Here is a 20,295-nt window from a genome sequence, read left to right as displayed (position 1 = left end):
CCTAGCTATGTTGAGTTTATTAAAATAGCTGATAGAGCTAATAAATTGTTTTAATAATTGTTTTATATATAAGTATAATCAGCTTTCCTCTTGGTTAGGCAAACTGGACATAAGAAAAAGCTGAATACCTACATTGGCTTCTCAGAAATTTTGGATATGGAGCCTTATGTGGAACATAAAGGTAATATTTTTACTGAGCAGTGAAAATTATAATGCTCAGAGACTGTAACTTGCGATTTGCTTGTGATGAATATGGAATAGTAGTTTACTGGGAGTTTTTATTTACTAATCTCTGTCTGGTAGCAAAGACTTTTTTGGGTGAAGCAAGATGTTAATTCCGTTTTCTATAAGGACATATAACACAGATTAGATGGTTTATCAGTCAACAGCTACGTAATTAAGGGTATAAAAACAATTTATAAAAAATGAAAAAGGTATTTTACTGTTTCTGAACCCACGCATGTTAATTATCTTAGTTTCAGATAGTTCTGTCATTCCTCAGAACTAAGTATCTCCAAGCTGCCTCGATTCACTTTATTTTTCTCTCTCCTTACTAAGGAACTCCATTCACTTTTTTTTTTAAAGACAGTCTGAAGCTGTCACCCTGGGTAGAGTGCTGTGGCGTCATAGCTCACAGCAACCTCAAACTCTCGGGATTAAGCAATTCTCTTCCCTCAGCCTCCCAAGTAGCTGGGACTACAGGCACCCACCACAACACCTGGCTATTTTTTGTTGCAGCTGCCATTGTTGTTTGGTGTGCCGGGGCTGGATTTGAACCTGCCAACTCTAGTGGATGTGACTGGTGCCGTAGCTGCTTGAGCTACAAGCACTGAGCCTCCATTCACTTTTTTTTTTTTTTTTTTTAGAGACAGAGTCTCACTTTGTCGCCCTCCATAGAGTGCTGTGTGGTCACAGCTCACAGCAACCTCCAGCCCTTAGGCTTAGGCAATTCTCTAGCCTCAGCCTCCCGAGTAGCTGGGAGTACAGGCACCTGCCATAATGCCCGGCTATTTTTTTATTGCAGCTTGGCCAGGGCCGGGTTCTAACATGCCTCAGGGTATGGGGTGGTACCCTACTCACTGAGCCACAGGCACCTCCCCACTTTTTAAAAAATGTTTATCAGAAACCTTAAGTGGCATAATTTCAACTTTATGCTGTAGTTCTTTGTGATCACTGATGCTATCTCATAGTTTTAAGAAGAAACAACTACTGCTTTTTTCTTCTTTTAATAATCTTTATCTTATCTTTCCTTTTTTTTTATTAGGACAGAGTCTTACTTTGTCACCCTCGGTAGAGTGCTGTGGCATCATAGCTCACAGCAACCTCAAACTCTTGGGCTTAAGCGATTCTCTGGCCTCACCCTCCCAAGTAGCTGGGACTACAGGTGTCCACCACAATGCCCAGCTATTTTTTAGAGAGGGGGTCTTGCTCTTGCTCAGGCTGGTCTCGAACTCTTGAGCTCAGGCAGTCCACCCGCCTTGGCCTCCCAAGTGCTGAGATTATAGGCGTGAGCCACCATGCCCAGCATCTTTCCTAACAAGATGATTCTTGTTAGAGAAAACAAACATCTTACCCTTATATTTCTCTTGCCCTGACTGAAAGGACTATCATACTTCCCTTTTAAGATTGATCTTACTGTTTATGAAATGTTTAATATAAATATCATTTTATTCTTATCTCTTTCCAAAAAAAGAAAAATATTCTAGAGGCACCTGACAACTGAAATGATTCAGTCTTTAAAAGAAATGATTGAAAGGGTCCAGGAGGAGTGTGTTAAATAAGTATTTAAGCTTTAAATGTATGATGCTTTATTAGTACTTTGGTTTAAAATCTGCACCTCCATGGAAGAAGGAAACTGCTATAAACTTTGCTTCTGGATTTCATCATTGTTAGGTTTCATTGAATGGATAAACTTAGCTTACTTTATATAGTAAGCTAAGTGCACTTAGTTCACATTGTATAATAGTTTGCTTTCTGAGTCCTTAGGCAATTTGTTTGAAATTAAGGAAGTCTGATGGGTACGAGTGGCTTCTCAAAGGCCACCAGAAACTCAGGAGATAAGAAATGTAGCACTTTACTTGACTCTACTATATGAGTTTGAATCACTGTTATTGTTATTAATTGTATTATGTGTAGTATACATGTATTTGTCCAGGATTCATACTGTAAAGAAAATAAGGAAGATATTTATCAAATAGGCTTGATAGATTAAAAACCTATAGAAATTTACTTTTAGTGTGTTGGGTTACTAAATACAGTAAAACCTTCTTACTAGAATTGTTGGCTAGGACTGATAAAATTAATCTAGTAGTTTGTGGTTATACATTCATCTTTCACAGGCTGTTGTAATGTTTGCAATAAAAATGTGCTACCTTATATAGGTAGAAGACTAAAAACAAATTAACTTTTGTTATGATTGCATAGGGTTTATTCTAGATAATCTTGGAAATTCAAAAGGCATAAAGTGAGAAATAAAAAACACATGTAATTCTATCACCAAGATAACCAAACCAGTATTTATATTTTTCTATATTATTGTCTCTGTGTGTCTGCCTACACATATCCAAACAAAGCTGAGAAAATAGATATAAAAGATGTTCCATTATTGAAAGAAGAATTCACCTGTTCCTGAGCCTGGAGCTCTGTAGAGATTTGTATTTGAACGAGGGATCCTCATTCCTTGAACATTAGCACCTGACTCTCTAACTAATTCCTGCCATATTTCTTGGAGATTTTAAAACTACCATAATTCTTAAGTTGATGGGTATAATGAATTGACGAGTACAAATTCAGGTTATTTACAAAAATAGTAATATAATATGAAAATTTTTGTGGTTTCTATTGGTAATAAAGTTATGGTTACTGCTAACACTTCCTTGGCTTATTGTCTTCATTAATAATTATGGAATACTATTAAGAAGCCCTTATAGGAGGCGATTCTTCCAGTGACCTCATAGTGACTTCTCTCCTTCAGGGATCTTACCTTGTTCCTTCCCTCAGCCCTACTGAGTGCCATGCCCTTCCCTTGTCCTTCCATAGTTTAAATCTCAGTCCCTCTTTTCTCCTTTTTAAATTGTGAAATATATCACATTCCTAAAAGTTCAGAATGCAAAAATGTATGGCTTGGCAAATTATCATGATGCAAACATCTATTGAGCACCACACAAATCAAGAAAGAAAATATTTTTGGGACCCTAAAAGCCTCTTTTGTGCCACTCACAATTATAACCTTCTTCCTCCCTTTAAATAAAACCACTTATCTGACCCCCCACCCCCCAGACATTGTAGTTTAGTTTACTCTTTTACCTTTTGGGATGTTGACAGCTAAAGTATAACTGATGCTTAAATCTGTTATGGGATCTGTTAAATCTCTGGGACCTCCGTTTCTTCACCTGGGTTATTGAAGTTAGCGGGAGAAGAGTCCTTCCAGCGATGCCCCAGATATTGCTGATCTGTGTTACCACCAGGTTCACCATCCTTTGTCGTTCCTCCCAGTCCCTGGGATGTCTCTACCTACAGTTCACTTTGGGATCTCCAGCTGAGGTCTCACCCAGTGGACACACCCATGTCTCTGAGAACTTGGTCCTGCTGAGGGTGCTGGAACCTTCTGTTCCCCAGACTCCCGTCCTTGGGGACAGCTCTGGAGGCTGCTGTACTTCTGGAGAATCCTGGGGTTTGATTCCCCTTCACTCCCTCTCCCTTTTTCTTCCCCTAGTCTTCACCTATGTCTTACAAAACAAGATGCTTTTGACCAATTAGGTCAGTAGAGCCACAAAAAGAAAAGTATAAACCCTCAGTTATTGATGTGTTTATTTAAAATGTATTGTCTGTATTTGTTGACAAATACATTAAAGGTAACTAAAATATTTTTAAAAATCTTTAAGCATTAAAAGCGTAGTTGCTTTATAATCCGTGACTGACGGTGCTGGAATATTTACAGTTGTATGTCTGCTTTCTGACCTGGTTCTCAGTGTTGTCTCGTTTCTTCCGTACGTGGTTGTCCTTGACTGCATAGTGGTAATTGTAGGTGGAAGTTATTTATGGGGATTCTACTAGAGCTGGAGTGCATGCCACCTTTACCACAAAGCCCTTAGATTTATTTTTGTCGAGCACCTGGAGCACCTACTGGTTAGATATCATTGTAAACAAAATTTCAAGGTTTGAGGTTCTCTGGCTTACTCAAGCTATAAGAATCTGGTGTGGTCGATCTAAGGCCATGACATCCCCTCCCCCCTTCTCTTTATTTCTACTGCTCTGTTCAGGGCTAAGAGATTTTTCTTTACAGTTGCCTGAGATTGGGGAGATAGAGACACTGTTTCTAGTTCACCTTTACCATGAGGTGACTAGGAAAGTAGTGTAGAAAGAACAGAGGATGGGTGATTCCAGGAAAGCCCTGAAAGGGTGGAGATGCCCTCAGGGCGGAGACAGCTTGGGTCCGCTGGTATTAGTAATTAACTTAGAAATTATACTGTGCAGGCTGGGTGCAGTGGCTCATGCCTCTAATGCTACCACTCTGGGAGGCTGAGGCAGGAAGGATTCTTGGGCTCGGGAGTTTGAGACCAGCCTGAGTAAGAGGGAGACCCTGTCTCTAAAAATAAGCTGCCTATAGTCCTAGCAGGAAGGATTCTTGAACTTAGGAGTTTGAGACTCGCTTGAGTAAGAGACCCTATCTCTAAAAATGAGCTGCCTGTAGTCCCAGCTATTTGGGAGGCTGAGGCAAGAGGATCCCTTGAGCCTAAGAGTTTGAGGATGTTGTGAGCTGTGATGGCACAGCACTCTACCAAGGGCAACAAAGTGAGACTCTCTCCAAAAAAAAAAAGTTATGCATACTTAACTCTATGGTTAAAATCCTTACTAAAAACAGCACGAAGACCTCAAAACATTGATAAATGGATCTCCTAAATTGTTTTCATATGTATTTTAATTCTCCCTTTATAAAACCTGCAAAATACCGTTATGCGTAAGGCTTTTAGTGTTCAGTTTACCCACCTCCTTTGTTTTTCATTCCTTTTGCATTCTAGACCTTCTATTTGGAATCCCCCTTTAAAAATATTAAATTTGGGCTTATAAAATCCCTTTATTAAAGATCTGTTGGTGGAAAATTCTTTTCCTATACCATTGTCTGAAAGTGTCTATATTTTGTCCTTGTGAAATTTGTCTTCACGAGTATGGACAGTTATTTTCACGCAGTGCGTTGAAGGTATTTTGTTATCTTCTGGCATCTGTTGTTGCTGTTGAGAAGTTGGTTGCTGTTTTATTCTCGTTTCTCTAAGTGACCTGTGTTATTGTCTGATTTTTTTTTTTTTTTTTGAGACAGAGTCTCACTTTGTCACCTTCAGTAAGGAGCTGTGGTGTCATAGCTCACAGAAACCTCAGATTCTTGGGTTAAAGTGATTCTCTCGCCTCACCCTCCCAAGTAGCTGGGACTACAGGCACCCACCAAAATGCCTTGCTATTTTTAGAGACGGGCTCTTGCTCTTGCTCAGGTTGGTCTCGAACCCATGAACTCAGCAATCTATCTGCCTCGGCCTCCTAGAGGGCTAGGATTACAAGCCTATTCTTTGGCCTGTTCTGTCCGATTTAAAGACCTTTTCTTTGGTTTTGCTATTTTGCGGTGTCACTCTGATAGACTTTGGTTAGATTTTTAATTTATCCTTACCTAGGGTATCTGAAACATTTCCAGCTATTCTCTCTTAAAACTTTTTCCCTTCTCTATTCCAGTTAGATGTGTGTTAGATTTTCTCACTCTACTTTCCAGTCTCTTACTCTTTGTCCTGCATTTCACATAATTTCTTCAGCTCGACCTTCTCTGTTCAGGTGCAGCTGGGGTGATAGGATTTACAGAAGTCCTTCCATAGACTTGTTGCTTTCTTTTGTGTGTGTGTGTGTGTGTGTGTGTGTGTGTGTGTGTGTGTGTGTGTGTGACAGAGTCTTGCTCTGTTGCCTGGGATAGGGTACCATAGCATCATCATAGCTCACATGACCTCAAACTCCTGGGCTCAGGTGATTTTCTTGCCTCACTTTTTCTATTTTTGGTAGAACTGAGGTCTCGCTCTTGCTCAGGTTGGTCTCAAAGCTCAAGTAATCCACCCGCCACTGCCTCCCAGAGTGCTGGGATTACAGGCGGCCCAGCTTTGTATGGTGCTTTCACTGCCGATTACTATACTTTTCATTTCTAGAAGTTTAGTTTTCTATATCCATCTGATTTTCATTTTTTATAATCTTACTTCTCTTAGTTTTAATCCCATCACTTATTTCTTTAAATATACTTAAATTTTTATTTATTTGCTATTTTCAGTAGTTTAGGCGAAAATCTTCATGAATTTGATTTTGCTGTTTGCTGCCTCTCAGTTACAGTGTCAGAATGTCCTTTTGTGTTACATGATGTGTGTGTGTGTGTGTGTGTGTGTTTGACTGAACTCCTTAGAACTGTCACTCATCTCAGGACCACATCAAACAAAATTCTCAGCTTGAGGTTTTTCTGACTTCTGGGTGGTATGAATTCATGATAGAGACATCTTCACGAGGGCTAGCTTAGGAACTTACTGTGGAGATGTGTGTTTTTCTTAACCCTCAAGTGCCAAAGTAAATATAAGGCAGATCATTTTCCCCTGCTATTTCCCATGGAGGGCAGGTTCATTTCTGTAATCTATTAAAGTGAAGAACCCTAGTTTCAAAGTGAATGTGTATACACATTGGAATACTATACAACCTCAAAAAAGAAGGAAATGTCATTTCCAACACTATGGTTGAACCTGGAGGACATTTTGCTAAGTGAAATAAGACAAACACCGTATTAACCTACTTATTTGTGAACTCAAGAAAAGTCAAACATGCAGAAGTAGAGAGTAGAAGAGTGGTTACCAGAGGCTGGAGTGGGATGGTGACAGCAGAGAGATGGGGAGATGTTCAGTGGGTACAGACTTTCAGTTGGAGGTCTATGGCACAGCCTGGTGACTGTAGTTAATAATGAATTGTTTATTTCAAAACTGCTAAAAGTAGATTTTAAATGTTCTTACCATAAAAAAGTGATACCTATGTGAGGGGATGGACATGTTAATTGGCTTGATTTAATCATTCCACAATGTAAACATATCAAACATCACATTGTGCCCCATAAAGACATACTGATGTTATTTGTCGATCAAAAAAAATACTATTTCCATGATAGGGGTCTCCTATTAAACTTCTCACCTTTTATGGACCTTAAGTTTTTGTTACTGGTCCCACGAGCTTCTCGAAATGTGAAGAAACAGAGTTTGAGTTAATGAAGGGTCACCAAGTGCTGTCAGAAGGAAACCCCGTGTTGTCCGTACCTCCCTAGCTTCTTGCCCTCACATGCTATTCGGCTTCTGAGAATTCTTATTTTCTTGACAGTTAATATGTGTAAGAAGATTTTTAAAATATTTTGATGTCACCTAGTGTTTTAACTATTTTTAGCTGGGGTGAGTTCAGTGGGTTTGGGTCCAGGCATTACTTTCTCCCTCATTGTGCTGGAATATAGGGGGACTTTCCCCCTCTGGTCATGGCTATAGTTATTCCCCATGCCTAAAACAGGGTCCCACATGTTTATTATGTGTTAAATAAGTGACTGGCTGTAAATGACTGCGAGTCCCTCTTTATGTTTTTAAGGAAATTGTAGCAATGAAATGGTTTATTATCTTTGCAATGGACATGTGCAAAGATAATAATTATTGTTTCTGTAGGCCCCCAAATGCTACCAGTTTCAATGTCCATTAATATGGGAGCAGTTCAATATGTTATGGTAATCATATGTAGTCTTTTAATTTTTAGAAGACTAAAGATGTGCAAAAATGTTAATGATAAATGTGTTAGAAAAAAACTGTAGTTTTTTCTTTTCTTTTTTTTTTTTTTTTTTGGTAGAGACAGAGTCTCACTTTATGGCCCTCAGTAGAGTACCGTGGCCTCACACAGCTCACAGCATCCTCCAACTCCTGGGCTCAAGCGATTCTCTTGCCTCAGCCTCCCGAGTAGCTGGGACTACAGGTGCCCACCACAACGCCCAGCTATTTTTTTTTGGTTGCTGTTTGGCCGGGGCTGGGTTTGAACCTGCAACCCTCTGTATATGGGGCCGGCGCCTTACCAACTGAGCCACAGGCGCCGCCCCTAGTTTTTTATTTTCTAATTTTGTTACTGGTAAGACAATCTCACTTTGTCACCCAGTTGAAGTGCGATGGCACAATCATAGCTCACTGTAGCCTGAAGTTCATGGGCTCAAGGGATCCTCCTGCCTCAGGCTCTTGAGTAGCTAGGAAACAGGCACATACCACTATGCTGTAATCTTTTTACTTTATTTTATTTTATTTTATTTATTTTTTTGAGACAGAGTCTAAAGCTGTCACCCTGGGTAGAATGTCATGGCGTCACAGCTCACAGCAACCTCCAACTCTTGGGCTTAAGTGATTCTCTTGTCTCAGCCTCCCAAGTAGCTGGGACTACAGGCACCCACCACAACACCTGGCTATTTTTAGTTATAGTTGTCATTGTTTGGCCGGACTGGGTTGGATTTGAACCCGTCAGCTCTGGTGTATGTGGCTGGCACCCTACCTGTTTGAGCTACAGGCGCCGAGCCTTTATTTTATTTTTATTATTTATTTTTGTAGAAACAGAGTCTCACTATGTCACCTTAGGTAGAGTGCTGTTATGTCACAGCAACCTCAAAATCTTGAGCTCAAGCGATTCTCTTGCCTCAAGTCTCCCAAGTAGCTGGGACTATAGGCACCCGTCACAGCGCCCAACTATTTTTATTTTGTTTTGTTTGTTTAGCAGACCCAGGCAGGGTGCGAACCCAGCAGCCTCAGTGCATGTGACCAGCACCCTAACTACTGAGCTACGGGCGCCCCCTAGGCTTCATCTTATAACTTAAATTTTTTACCCTTTGACTGATACTTAACTTTTTTTTGTTTATTTCTTTTTTGTTTGTTTTTTTTGAGACAAAGTCTCACTAGGTCGCCATGGGTAGAGTGCGTGGTGTCACAGCTCACAGCAACCTCAAACTCTTGGGCTTAAGCAGTTCTCTTCCCTCAGCCTCTCAAGTAGCTGGGACCACAGGGGCCCGGCCACAATGCCTGGCTGTTTTTTGTTTGTTTGTTTGTTTGGTTGCAGTTGTCATTGTTTTAGCTGGCCTGGGCCGGTTTAAACCCGCCAGCCTCAGTGTATGTGGCTGGCGTCTTATCGACTGAGCTATGGGCACCTCCCAGACTATTTTGAAAGCAAATTTTTTAATGACTTGCCTCAAATTTTCCTAAAACATTTATCTTTTTTTTCTGCAAACAATAGCTGTTTCATTTTATCCTGATTTGTGTAACTTAATTTTTGTAGCACATTGGAGAGTATGAACAACTGATTCTTGGTCAGCAAGTTTGTATGGAAGGGCACAGCGTGCTATAGAGTAGTTTATCAACCCTGACGCCCCATAATGTTATAATTTTCTATCAGCCTATTTTGCAGAAAGATGGAGAGTTAATACAGTGTGCTGCTTAAGAGAATGGCTGCTACATTATTTTTTAAGACTAAATATTTTTTATTTTAGTTGATGTGTTTTTGAATTCTACCATATACTATGCAAAGAATCATAGTCATTACAATCAAGGCTTAGTACATAAGAGGAAACACTTACCCAAATTTTCTTTTATTTCTCCATTTCTCCTTCTGCAGGTGGGTCCTATGTGTATGAGCTCAGTGCGGTCCTCATACACAGGGGAGTGAGTGCTTATTCTGGCCACTACATCGCCCACGTGAAAGATCCACAGTCTGGTGAATGGTACAAGTTTAACGACGAAGACATAGAAAAGATGGAGGGGAAGAAATTGCAACTAGGGATTGAGGAAGATCTAGGTAAAACCTTTAAGTTGTGAGTGCCCTTTTAAAATATAAATTTTTTTCCCCAGAAATACTTTTGATAAACTATTATGGTCCAAGATTGTTATGGATTGTCAGGGATATTTACAGTTTTTAAACACACCGAACATCTTTTATTAGCAGTGCCTGCTTTTTTGTTTTGTTTTGTTATAAAAAAAAAGACGGGATCTCATTTCTGCCACCCAGGCTGGAGTGCAGTGGTGCAGTCATATAATAGCTTACTATAACCTCGAACTCTTTGAGTTAAAGCTATTTTTTTTTTTTACCTCAACCTCCAGAGTAGCTAGGACTACAGGCATGGACCACCACACCTAATTAATTTCTTTTATATGTCTTTTTGGTAAATACAGAGTCTCGTGATGCCCAGGCTGGTCTGGAACTCACAGCCTCAGTCGATCATCCCTCCTCAGCCTCCCAAAGCACTGGGATTATTCACACGAGCAGCTGTGCCCAGCCAGTGCCTGCTTTTTAAAAATTGAGCTTAAAAATTTTTAAATTATTTTGGTTCAGAGTTGGTTTTCATAATATCATGCTTTCAGTAAAGCTTGAAGACGAATGGTTTTCACTTACAGGGTTTATTTCAGGGGCAAGGGAGGATGGTGGATATTAAGCTAAAAGTGATGAATAGATTTTAAATAAGTTGAGAATTGTAGTCCTTTTCTTTGGGTCAGGAATTAACTCCCACTGGGAACCTGGCTACGCCCTGTAAGTATCTCACCCGTGCTAGAGTGTGGAGTAATGGCTCTGTGGGGAGTAAGCTGTTTGATGTTGTGTAGTGAGGCCTGTCATAAATAAGGCTTCTTTGAAATCGTGTCCCAGTATGTACCACTTGTCACATCAGTTGTCTAGGGCCCAGGTACCCATGTGTTTCCCAAGGTGGTAGGTAATTCTTCTGGCTGGAGCACTCTCTCCTAAGCTGTTTATCATTGTCTTCCATGTCCATCATTTTGGGTGAGGCTCAGACTCTGGGCTCTGACTAGGAGGAAAGGAATGGGAGTAGGTGTGTATCTCCTGCTACTGTCCTTTCCTAATGGATCAAAGCCACTTTTCCAAGATGTCCAGGAGGAAGGAGCACGGCAGTTGGCTGTTGAGGCATATGGCTCATCTCTGCAAATATTCACGTGGTGGCTCCATTCTTAGAGTTTGGAGAAATTTTTTCTGTTTTTAAATTCCATTTACATGTTTAAAGACTAAACAGTCTTGCGCCCATTTTTTCTATTCAAATTCTTAACTTTTCCTTATATAGTATATGTTTTTATTGTGACATTCTCACTGGGAATAGAATTGAGATGTAACTGTAAATTGTGAATAATTATGTCTTAGTTTTATCTGACTGCTGTCTCGTCCAAGTACTAACCAGGCCCAACTCTACTTAGCTTCTGAGATGAGAAAAGATCTGGCACATTCAGGGTGGTGTGGTTGTAGACTGTTTGAATGTTCTGTACTGAAATTTATTCGAGCTATCTTCGTTTAGTCAGAGTAGGATTAAAAGCAACATATTAATATATAGAAGATGGACAGGACAGCCTTAACAATGCCTTTAATCCTACTCTGACTAAGATGAAGGCTGTCCCGCCCATCTTCTATACATTGGTCATCCTAAATTTTAAAACAATTCAAGGAAAAGCTTTCACGCCCATCAGCATCCCATTCCAATGTTTTAATAACTAATTATTATATGCAATGTATATTGTAAGCTTTCATCTGTTTTTAATCAAAAATAGAATATATTTGTTAAATTCCATTAGATATTCATTACTGTATTCTATCATGAATTTTAAGTAATGAACATTTTCAATCTTGAATACTCTTTAGTTAGAAACAATTGACTAACCTCATCTTTACTGAACATGCTTTCGGTTATTTTAATTTCCTATGAGAGTACAGTGGTCTTCAAACTTCTTTGCTCAAGTATCAGCCATAAGCACGCCGAATAAATTTTGTTTTTCTTCCTACTTTTTAAAATCCAATATATTTCATCATAAATTTAAGTAGCTCTAAATAATGTATTTTATGACAAATTATAAATATTGAAACTTATACAACAACATCACTCTTTAAACAGAGTCCAAATGAAATTAAATACCACAGAGATTTGATACCCACTGCTATCCTTTTCAAAGATACATAAACAGGTCTTTTTTTTTTATTAATAATAGCACATTTTTAACACTTTATTCTAACGGGATATGCTAAGTTTTTTATTACCATAAACCTCTAAATAGCGAAAAAATTCTAGAGTGTGATTTTTCAAATTATGGACATTAATACATAATTTGACTCAAAAGCTTATAAATTTTATTAAAGTAAAATTTTTAAGTATGTCTTTCAGTGAAATGGATGAAACCTGTTGTGGAAGGGGAGACAAATGATTGTGACAGAGGAGGTAGAAACCATTGTGGAACCTTACTGTTGAGGTTGACCAGTTTGAGAAAAGTACAGAGTGAATTTACGATCTGGTGATTGGATTTCCTCAGATCTGCACACGACCTCTTACATCTGGGAAAATTATCCTGAGATACTGAAACACAGTTTGAAGATTACTTTTCTGTAATATACTTGCCACCTCAAACACTGTTTTTTTACTTGCTACTGAGTTTTTGGAGATGAGTGGCTAATCTTTTTGCTCATTAGCATTTCATTCCATTTTCCCAAATAAGCTGTTTTATTTCTTCAGGCAATTAAGTCTGGATTTATTTTTATTATTTTGACTAAGTTAAAGAGCTTCTCTTTACTAAAATTATTTACTGATCTAATTTTTGTTTTTTAATTTTACATATACATTTATATACTCTTTGATGATTAAAAAAATATATTAAAATAAGTACTTGCATACCAAGCATTCAGATTAAGAATAAAAATGTTACAAAGAGATTTAAATTCCCTTGGTTCCTTCCACAATTACATTGGCCTGTGTTAATTTTATCATTTAAGACTAATGTTATCATTTACTATAACATTAACGCTAACTTATAGTAATAGTACTTTTTTTTTCAGTTCCGGGTTCTCAGGAAAAATAGTATTTTCTTTTTTGGAGGGGTAGTAAACTTTTTAAAATATACAAAAATCTAAAGAGCCCACTAAATTTTTTTTTTTTTTTTTTTATTGTTAGGGAATCATTGAGGGTACAATAAGCCAGTTACACTGATTGCATTTTTTAGATAAAGTCCCTCTTGCAATTGTGTCCTGCCCCCAGAAGGTGTGGCACACACCAAGGCCCCACCCCCCTCCCTCCTTCCCTCTCTCTGCTCTTCCTTTCCCCACCCCCACCGTGACCTTAATTGTCGTTAATTGTCCTCATATCAAAATTGAGTACATAGGATTCATGCTTCTCCATTCTTGTGATGCTTTACCAAGAATAATGTCTTCCACTTCCATCCAGGTTAATACGAAGGATGTAAAGTCTCCATTTTTTTTTAATGGCTGAATAGTATTCCATGGTATACATATACCACAGCTTGTTAATCCATTCCTGGGTTGGTGGGCATTTAGGCTGTTTCCACATTTTGGCGATTGTAAATTGAGCTGCAATAAACAGTCTAGTACAAGTGTCCTTATGATGAAAGGATTTTTTTCCTTCTGGATAGATGCCCAGTAATGGGATTGCAGGATCGAATGGGAGGTCTAGCTTGAGTGCTTTGAGGTTTCTCCATACTTCCTTCCAGAAAGGTTGTACTAGTTTGCAGTCCCACCAGCAGTGTAAAAGTGTTTCCTTCTCTCCACATCCACGCCAGCATCTGCAGTTTTGAGATTTTGTGATGTGGGCCATTCTCACTGGGGTTAGACGGTATCTCAGGGTGGTTTTGATTTGCATTTCTCTAGTAGATAGGGATGATGAACATTTTTTCATATGTTTATTAGCCATTCATCTATCTTCTTTAGAGAAGGTTCTATTCATGTCTCTTGCCCATTGATATATGGGATTGTTGGCTTTTTTCATGTGGATTAATTTGAGTTCTCTATAGATCCTAGTTAACAGGCTTTTGTCTGATTCAAAATATGCAAATATCCTTTCCCATTGTGTAGGTTGTCTATTTGCTTTGGTTATCTCCTTAGCTGTACAGAAGCTTTTCAGTTCAATGAAGTCCCATTTGTTTATTTTTTTTGTTGTTGCAAAAATTGCAATGGCAGTCTTCTTCATGAAGTCTTTCCCCAGGCCAGTATCTTCCAGTGTTTTTCCTATGCTTTCTTTGAGTATTTTTTTTGTTTCATGCCTTAAATTTAAGTCCTTTATCCATCTTGAATCAATTTTTGTGGGTGGGGAAAGGTGTGGGTCCAGTTTCAGTCTTTTACATGTGGATGTCCAGTTCTCCCAACGTCATTTATTGAATAGGGAGTCTTTCCACCAAGATATGTTCTTGTTTGGTTTATCAAAGATTAGGTGGTTGTAAGATGTTAGTTTCATTTCCTGGTTTTCTATTCGATTCCAAGTGTCTATGTCTCTATTTTTATGCCAGTACCATGCTGTCTTCACCACTATGGCTTTGTAGTACAGCCTAAAATCCGGTATGGTGATGCCCCCCAGCTTTATTTTTATTACTAAGAACTGCCTTAGCTATATGGGTTTTTTTCTGGTTCCCTACAAAACGCAGAATCATTCTTTCCAAATCTTGAAAGTATGATGTTGGTATTTTAATAAGAATGGCATTAAATAGGTAGATTGCTTTGGGAAGTATAGACATTTTAACAATGTTGATTTTTCCCAACCAGGAGCATGGATACGTTCTTCCATTTGTTAATATCCTCTGCTATTTCCTTTCTGAGGATTTCATAATTTTCTTTATAGAGGTCCTTCACCTCCTTTGTTAGGTATATTCCTAGGTATTTCATTTTCTTTGAAACTATGGTGAAGGGAGTTGTGTCCTTAATTAGCTTCTCATCTTGACTGTTATTGGCGTATACAAAGGCTACTGACTTGTGGACATTGATGTTATATCCTGAAACATTACTATATATATTTTTTTTTTTGTAGAGACAGAGTTTCACTTTATTGCCCTCGGTAGAGTGCCGTGGCGTCACACAGCTCACAGCAACCTCCAACTCCTGGGCTTAGGCGATTCTCCTGCCTCAGCCTCCCGAGTAGCTGGGACTACAGGCGCCCGCCACAACGCCCAGCTATTTTTTTGTTGTAGTTTGGTGGGGCTGGGTTTGAACCTGCCACCCTCGGCATATGGGGCCGGCGCCCTGCTCACTGAGCCACAGGCGCCGCCCACATTGCTATATTTTTTGATGACTTCTAGGAGTCTTGTGGTTGAGTCTTTGGGATTCGCTAAGTATAAGATCATGTCGTCAGCAAAGAGGGAGAGTTTGACCTCCTCTACTCCCATTTGGATTCCCTTTATTTCCTTGTCTTGCCTAATTGTATTGGCTAGAACTTCCAGCACTATGTTGAATAGTAAAGATGACAGAGGACAACCTTGTCTGGTTCCAGTTCTAAGAGGAAAAGCTTTCAGTTTTACTCCATTTAATAAAATATTAGCTGTGGGTTTGTCGTAGATAGCTTCAATCAGTTTTAGAAATGTGCCACCTATGCCTATACTCTTCAGTGTTCTAATTAGAAAAGGATGCTGGATTTTATTGAATGCTTTTTCTGCATCTATTGAGAGGATCGTATGATCTTTATTTCTGCCTCTGTTAATACGGTGGATAACGTTTATGGACTTGCGTATGTTAAACCAGCCTTGCGTCCCTGGGATGAAACCTACTTGATCATGATGTATGACTTTTTTGATGATAAGCTGTAATCTATTGGCTAGGATTTTGTTGAGAATTTTTGCATCTATATTCATGAGTGAAATTGGTCTGAAATTCTCCCTTTTGGTTGGGTCTTTTCCTGGTTTTGGTATCAGGGTGATGTTTGCTTCATAGAACGTGTTGGGGAAGATTCCTTCTTCCTCAATTTTTTGGAATAATTTCTGCAGTACAGGAATAAGCTCTTCCTTGAAGGTTTGATAGAATTCTGGTGTGAAGCCATCTGGACAAGGGCATTTTTTGGTTGGTTCTGGCCTTTTAATGTTTTAGATCCAGATTAGAGGATCTTAGGTGTGTGTTTTGGAAAGTATTTTCTGTGGACCCCCACCTACCCAAAGGATGAGCAAACTATAGGCATTCTAGTTAAGTCATCTTTTGATTTCTCTACCTCAGCAGAACCTTCAAAGTCCCAAACACGTAAACCCAAGTGTGGCAAAGGAACTCACTGCTCTCGAAATGCATACATGTTGGTTTATAGATTGCAAACTCAAGAAAAGCCCAACACAACTGTTGAAGTTCCAGGTGAGCAATTTTCCAGGGTTTTATCAGGCAAATGTTTTAGAATACCATCCATGAGGGTTAATGACATGCAACAGATTGCTTTTATTTATTATGATAGTTTGATGCCATATGGTAAATGTGGGTGAAAATAATTATTAATCACAAATTTACTTTAAAGTAGTGAGCTTTTAAAATAAAGTAGGGACAGAACTAGTCTGCAGATCTTCCTTAAAGAAAAGCAAAAGGAATTTTTAAAAATAAGACAAAACCGTAATTTTGGTTTTATTTTGTTCAGTTTGTAGAGCACCTAGTGAGTTTTAGTCACTTATTTATAGACTTTTTACATCTTTAAAACAAAAAAGAAGACGGTTGCTGCTGGCCTAAAGGTAGTTTTTGTCATTTTTCTTAGTACTATTCTGTGTTCTGTGACATCATCCATTTTTGAGCCATTTAATTGTTCTGGGAGGTTGATGATATCATAGAGAGCTGGGATAGGGGATGGGGGATCAACCTGGTATCATTCCATTGGTTGTCTTTAGTTTTATTTCTGCCTTCATGTTGGAGGTTGTTAGCAGAAGGGGAGACCACAATAGGAAATTGCTGCCAGTGTTTTAGCCAGTATTTAACATAATGTAGAGAACCACATGGTTCCCTGTTTCTGAAAACCAGAATAAAGTCATTTTTTGTCTTTTTGTTTTGAATAGCCTTTCTTCAAGAGCTGGTAGATCGGGATAATTCCAAATTTGAGGAGTGGTGTATTGAAATGGCCGAGATGCGTAAGCAAAGTGTGGATAAAGGAAAAGCAAAACACGAAGAGGTTAAGGAGCTGTACCAAAGGTTACCTGCTGGAGCTGGTCTGTAAGATATTTTGGGACAGCACTGTTGCCATTAAGTGCCTTGTTTTTTTTATGTTCACAAATGTATATGAACAAACTTCCTCCTATCTTTTCTTATAACTCACTACAGCCCGCTTATACACTCTAAAATTACTGTGTAAACCAGCAATACCTTGATGTGTAGCATTCCATATAATTTAAATTATCTTGTATTTTAAAAGGAGTGGTTGTTAATAAATTATAAGATTTAGGTCAGCACTCTGCATACGTGAGTTTTGTAGATACACCTATTTGTGAGATATTGTTTCTAAAGAAAAATCTGATTACTATTGGGAACAACTTACTTGTTCTGTTTTCTTTGAATACTTTGTGCCCTGACAGTATTAAGAGGCATTCTTTTATATGGATGCAATTTTTTGAGTATAATTTTTGATATTATTTGATGAACTTGAAATTTAATATAAAATGTTAAGAGAAGAAAAGCTCTCTGCTGCCCCTTGATTTCTTAGAATTATCCCGTGTAACTCAGCTCATCTCATTACTATTGAATATGTTTATTCAAGTTTATAGTGTCTCAGAAAAGAAACCAACTTCATTAAGCTGATATGCCATTTGTAATAAGTTATCTTTGTCATTTCACAGACATGAATTCCCCAAACCTAACTCTTGCTTACAGAAGATAAACAATTTAATCCCACCTTTAGAAAATAAATACTCAAGCATAATTATACTTGTGGTTTTGTCTTTTTAATATCTTTAATTATCCATTACTGGCATAACTTTAAATGGAAGATGAATATAAATTGCTAAATCTGTAAGAGTATCTTACAGGCTTTTTCTAAACTGCATCTTAATTTGATTCTGACCCTTCTTTGTAACCTGTTTCTTTAACTTTATCCAAGGGTTGGGATTATCCTAAAGAATTAGACCTTAATTTAACTGGAAATGATTTGGAAATGAACCCATGACTCAAATCTCTAAATTTACAGGTCTTTGTTCAAAGGAGTTGGGACCTAGAAATCTATTTTCTGAACTGTATTCACAGTTTCCTGTATTCACTGGGCAAGAGAAAGGACTTACTGGGTCTAAAGAGAAATTCTATTTTGAACCACTCCTTAGAACTATATAGTTCAAAGATGTTTACATGTTAACACTGTGTTTCCCTTGGCTGTTTTCATTCAGTGTGTAAGAACCTGTACCTATGTTCTTAGGTTATATTATTTGTACTTTTACTGATTAGTAGTTTTATAGTTTTTTCCATTTGCAGTAAACTTACATAGTGAAAATTCCTTGTTGTCCTAAAGGGATGTAAAATCTCAGTTAATGGCCATGGTTTTGTGCTGGTAATGAAAGTCTTTGGTGCGCACTTTCTAAATCTTTGTGAACATATTGAAAATGGCCACTTATCCTAGAAATCTAAGCCTCGTGGGAACACCCTTTGACCCTTTTAAGTTCAAATATTTTAAAATTATCACTAGTTAAGGTGTTTGAAATATATTTTATGCTATGATTGTTCTAGACTTTATAATTTTACAACAGAAAATTGGTTATTTTTAAAATCCAGGCATTTTTTTTTTTTTTTAATTAGAAGTAATTTTTAGCCCAAAATGTGTAGTTCCCCTTTGGCAAATATTTTAATAATTGCTTTCCGTTTCACCTAATGCTGATATTTCATATAGTCTGATCTCTCCAACTTGATAATGAGGTAGAGGCCTCATTCCCATTTGGTCATTGATCGTGCTTTGGAACTCCATACTTAGGTAGTTCTCCAAAACACACATACTACAGAGTCTGCCTTTACTGGGAGACTTGGGTAGACCCCTGTTCTCAGCGATGCTCTTGGCAGAGATTGATGCATCTCTTTATGGTGCTAAAGATTGAAAATGAAAGAGAAAGAAAGACCTCTGTGACCACAGTTTCTTCCTCCCATGGGTCCCATAGCACACTAAACTGAAATCTGCCTGAGTTAATAATAAATGCAGTGTTAGGATTAGAATTATGGGTGCAGTCTCTGCTTTCTTCCTTCCTCTTCTTACTATAAAATAATACATGGTTCTTCTACTCTTCATATATTAAATTCATCTTGAACTATTCAAAAACTGAAACAACAAGCTTCACTTGGCAGTTTTCTGTGGGATTGGACAATGTCTTGCACTAACTGCATTTGAGTCATATTGTTGGTGGACAGGTCAGGGGTACAGTTACCCGAGGCCTTGAATTTCTACAGATATCTCTTGGCAAGGACTGCTTTGTGCATTTTTAGTTCCCCTAGAGTCCTTTCGTTATTGTAATGGCCAGGATTCTTACATTTATTCTTCCAATTAAGTGGGCAAATAACCTCTATTTGCCCCTCCCCAGAGGCTAGGGAGACTAGAACACGTAGTGAATTATTCTTCAAGGTTGTTCTTTATCACAATCCTGGTTTTATTTTTTTTCTTTGATAGCCTTCAAGATTACTCACAATTTTAAGCTATCTCACTGTATTTGGGAAAAGATTAGATATGCTGAAATTTTTTAGTTTGCTCTGCGATAGGGAGCAAATATCTTTACATTCTTTAGATACCCGTTGTTCTCTGTCCCTGGGAGATTAAACTTGATACATGGCAAAAAAAATTGAGAGGTATTTTGAATGTAATTAACCATACCATGATGTAAAATGCCACAGCTATGTTACCCATACTGCATCTTAAGGTCTCCCCTCTTACATATTGTGTGAATGTATAATTAACTGTTCTATATCTCTTTTCTTCCAAAAAGCTCAAAATGCTTCATATATCTTACCTTTTACACTCAACAACATCCCTGTGAGGTAGGTAGAAGGCAGGTATTATTACCTTCATTTTACAAATAAAAGACTTGAAGCATAGAGAGTTTACGTGACTTGCTCAAGTTTAGTTTCTTGGTGGCAGAACTTGGATTAGACCTTGGTCTCAACTTGCAGTCTTGTGCTCTTCCTCTGTACCCGCATTAGAGCTGACTGGTCAGAAGGCTCTCCGATGATGTTGTACAGTGCCAAATTTTGTTTTTGTAAAAATTGAAATGTTTGATACTAAAGTTAAAATGGGAGTTAGTTTTCTAGATGTGTAACTCTCTGGGGAGTATAAAATTGGTCAAAATGGGCTTTGCATTGAAGTGTCTATCCCTCAGATCTCATCAGAAGGAGTAAATAATACAAATATATAAATTCAACCTCTGTATGTTTTCTTCTATGTTTTATGCTGGGACTCACTGGAGATCTTTGTAAGTAATCAAAGCTGGCCCTTTATCTTTAATTTTGGCTTTTAAGGAACTCTGGGATTCCCTCTCCCCAATTAAAACTTGTTTT

The 20,295-nt window shown here is 38.1% G+C and overlaps 1 protein-coding gene across 3 annotated transcripts in view; it reads left to right on the top strand.

Moving 5' to 3' along the window:
- Positions 1 to 20,295, top strand: part of USP48 (ubiquitin specific peptidase 48) — a 101,070-nt gene that overhangs the window by 40,698 nt on the left and 40,077 nt on the right. Inside the window, exons 8-11 of one of the 3 annotated variants that reach the window (XR_008376816.1) lie at positions 99 to 181; positions 9,679 to 9,858; positions 16,027 to 16,155; positions 16,839 to 19,779. Coding sequence is in view for 2 of the 3 variants with exons in the window: in XM_053575207.1 (XP_053431182.1) it covers positions 99 to 181; positions 9,679 to 9,858; positions 16,027 to 16,155; positions 16,839 to 16,988 (542 nt within the window). In the remaining variant the exon portion in view is untranslated. The remainder of the gene's footprint in view (positions 1 to 98; positions 182 to 9,678; positions 9,859 to 16,026; positions 16,156 to 16,838; positions 19,780 to 20,295) is intronic. The other 2 variants (XM_053575207.1, XM_053575208.1) reach the window with 2 other exon arrangements.

This window comes from Nycticebus coucang, chromosome 22 (genome assembly GCF_027406575.1).
Source record: "Nycticebus coucang isolate mNycCou1 chromosome 22, mNycCou1.pri, whole genome shotgun sequence".
In the NCBI taxonomy this organism is placed as follows: domain Eukaryota; kingdom Metazoa; phylum Chordata; class Mammalia; order Primates; family Lorisidae; genus Nycticebus; species Nycticebus coucang.
Note: the sequence above shows the minus strand (reverse complement) of the source record. Positions and strands in the feature narration are given on the sequence as shown.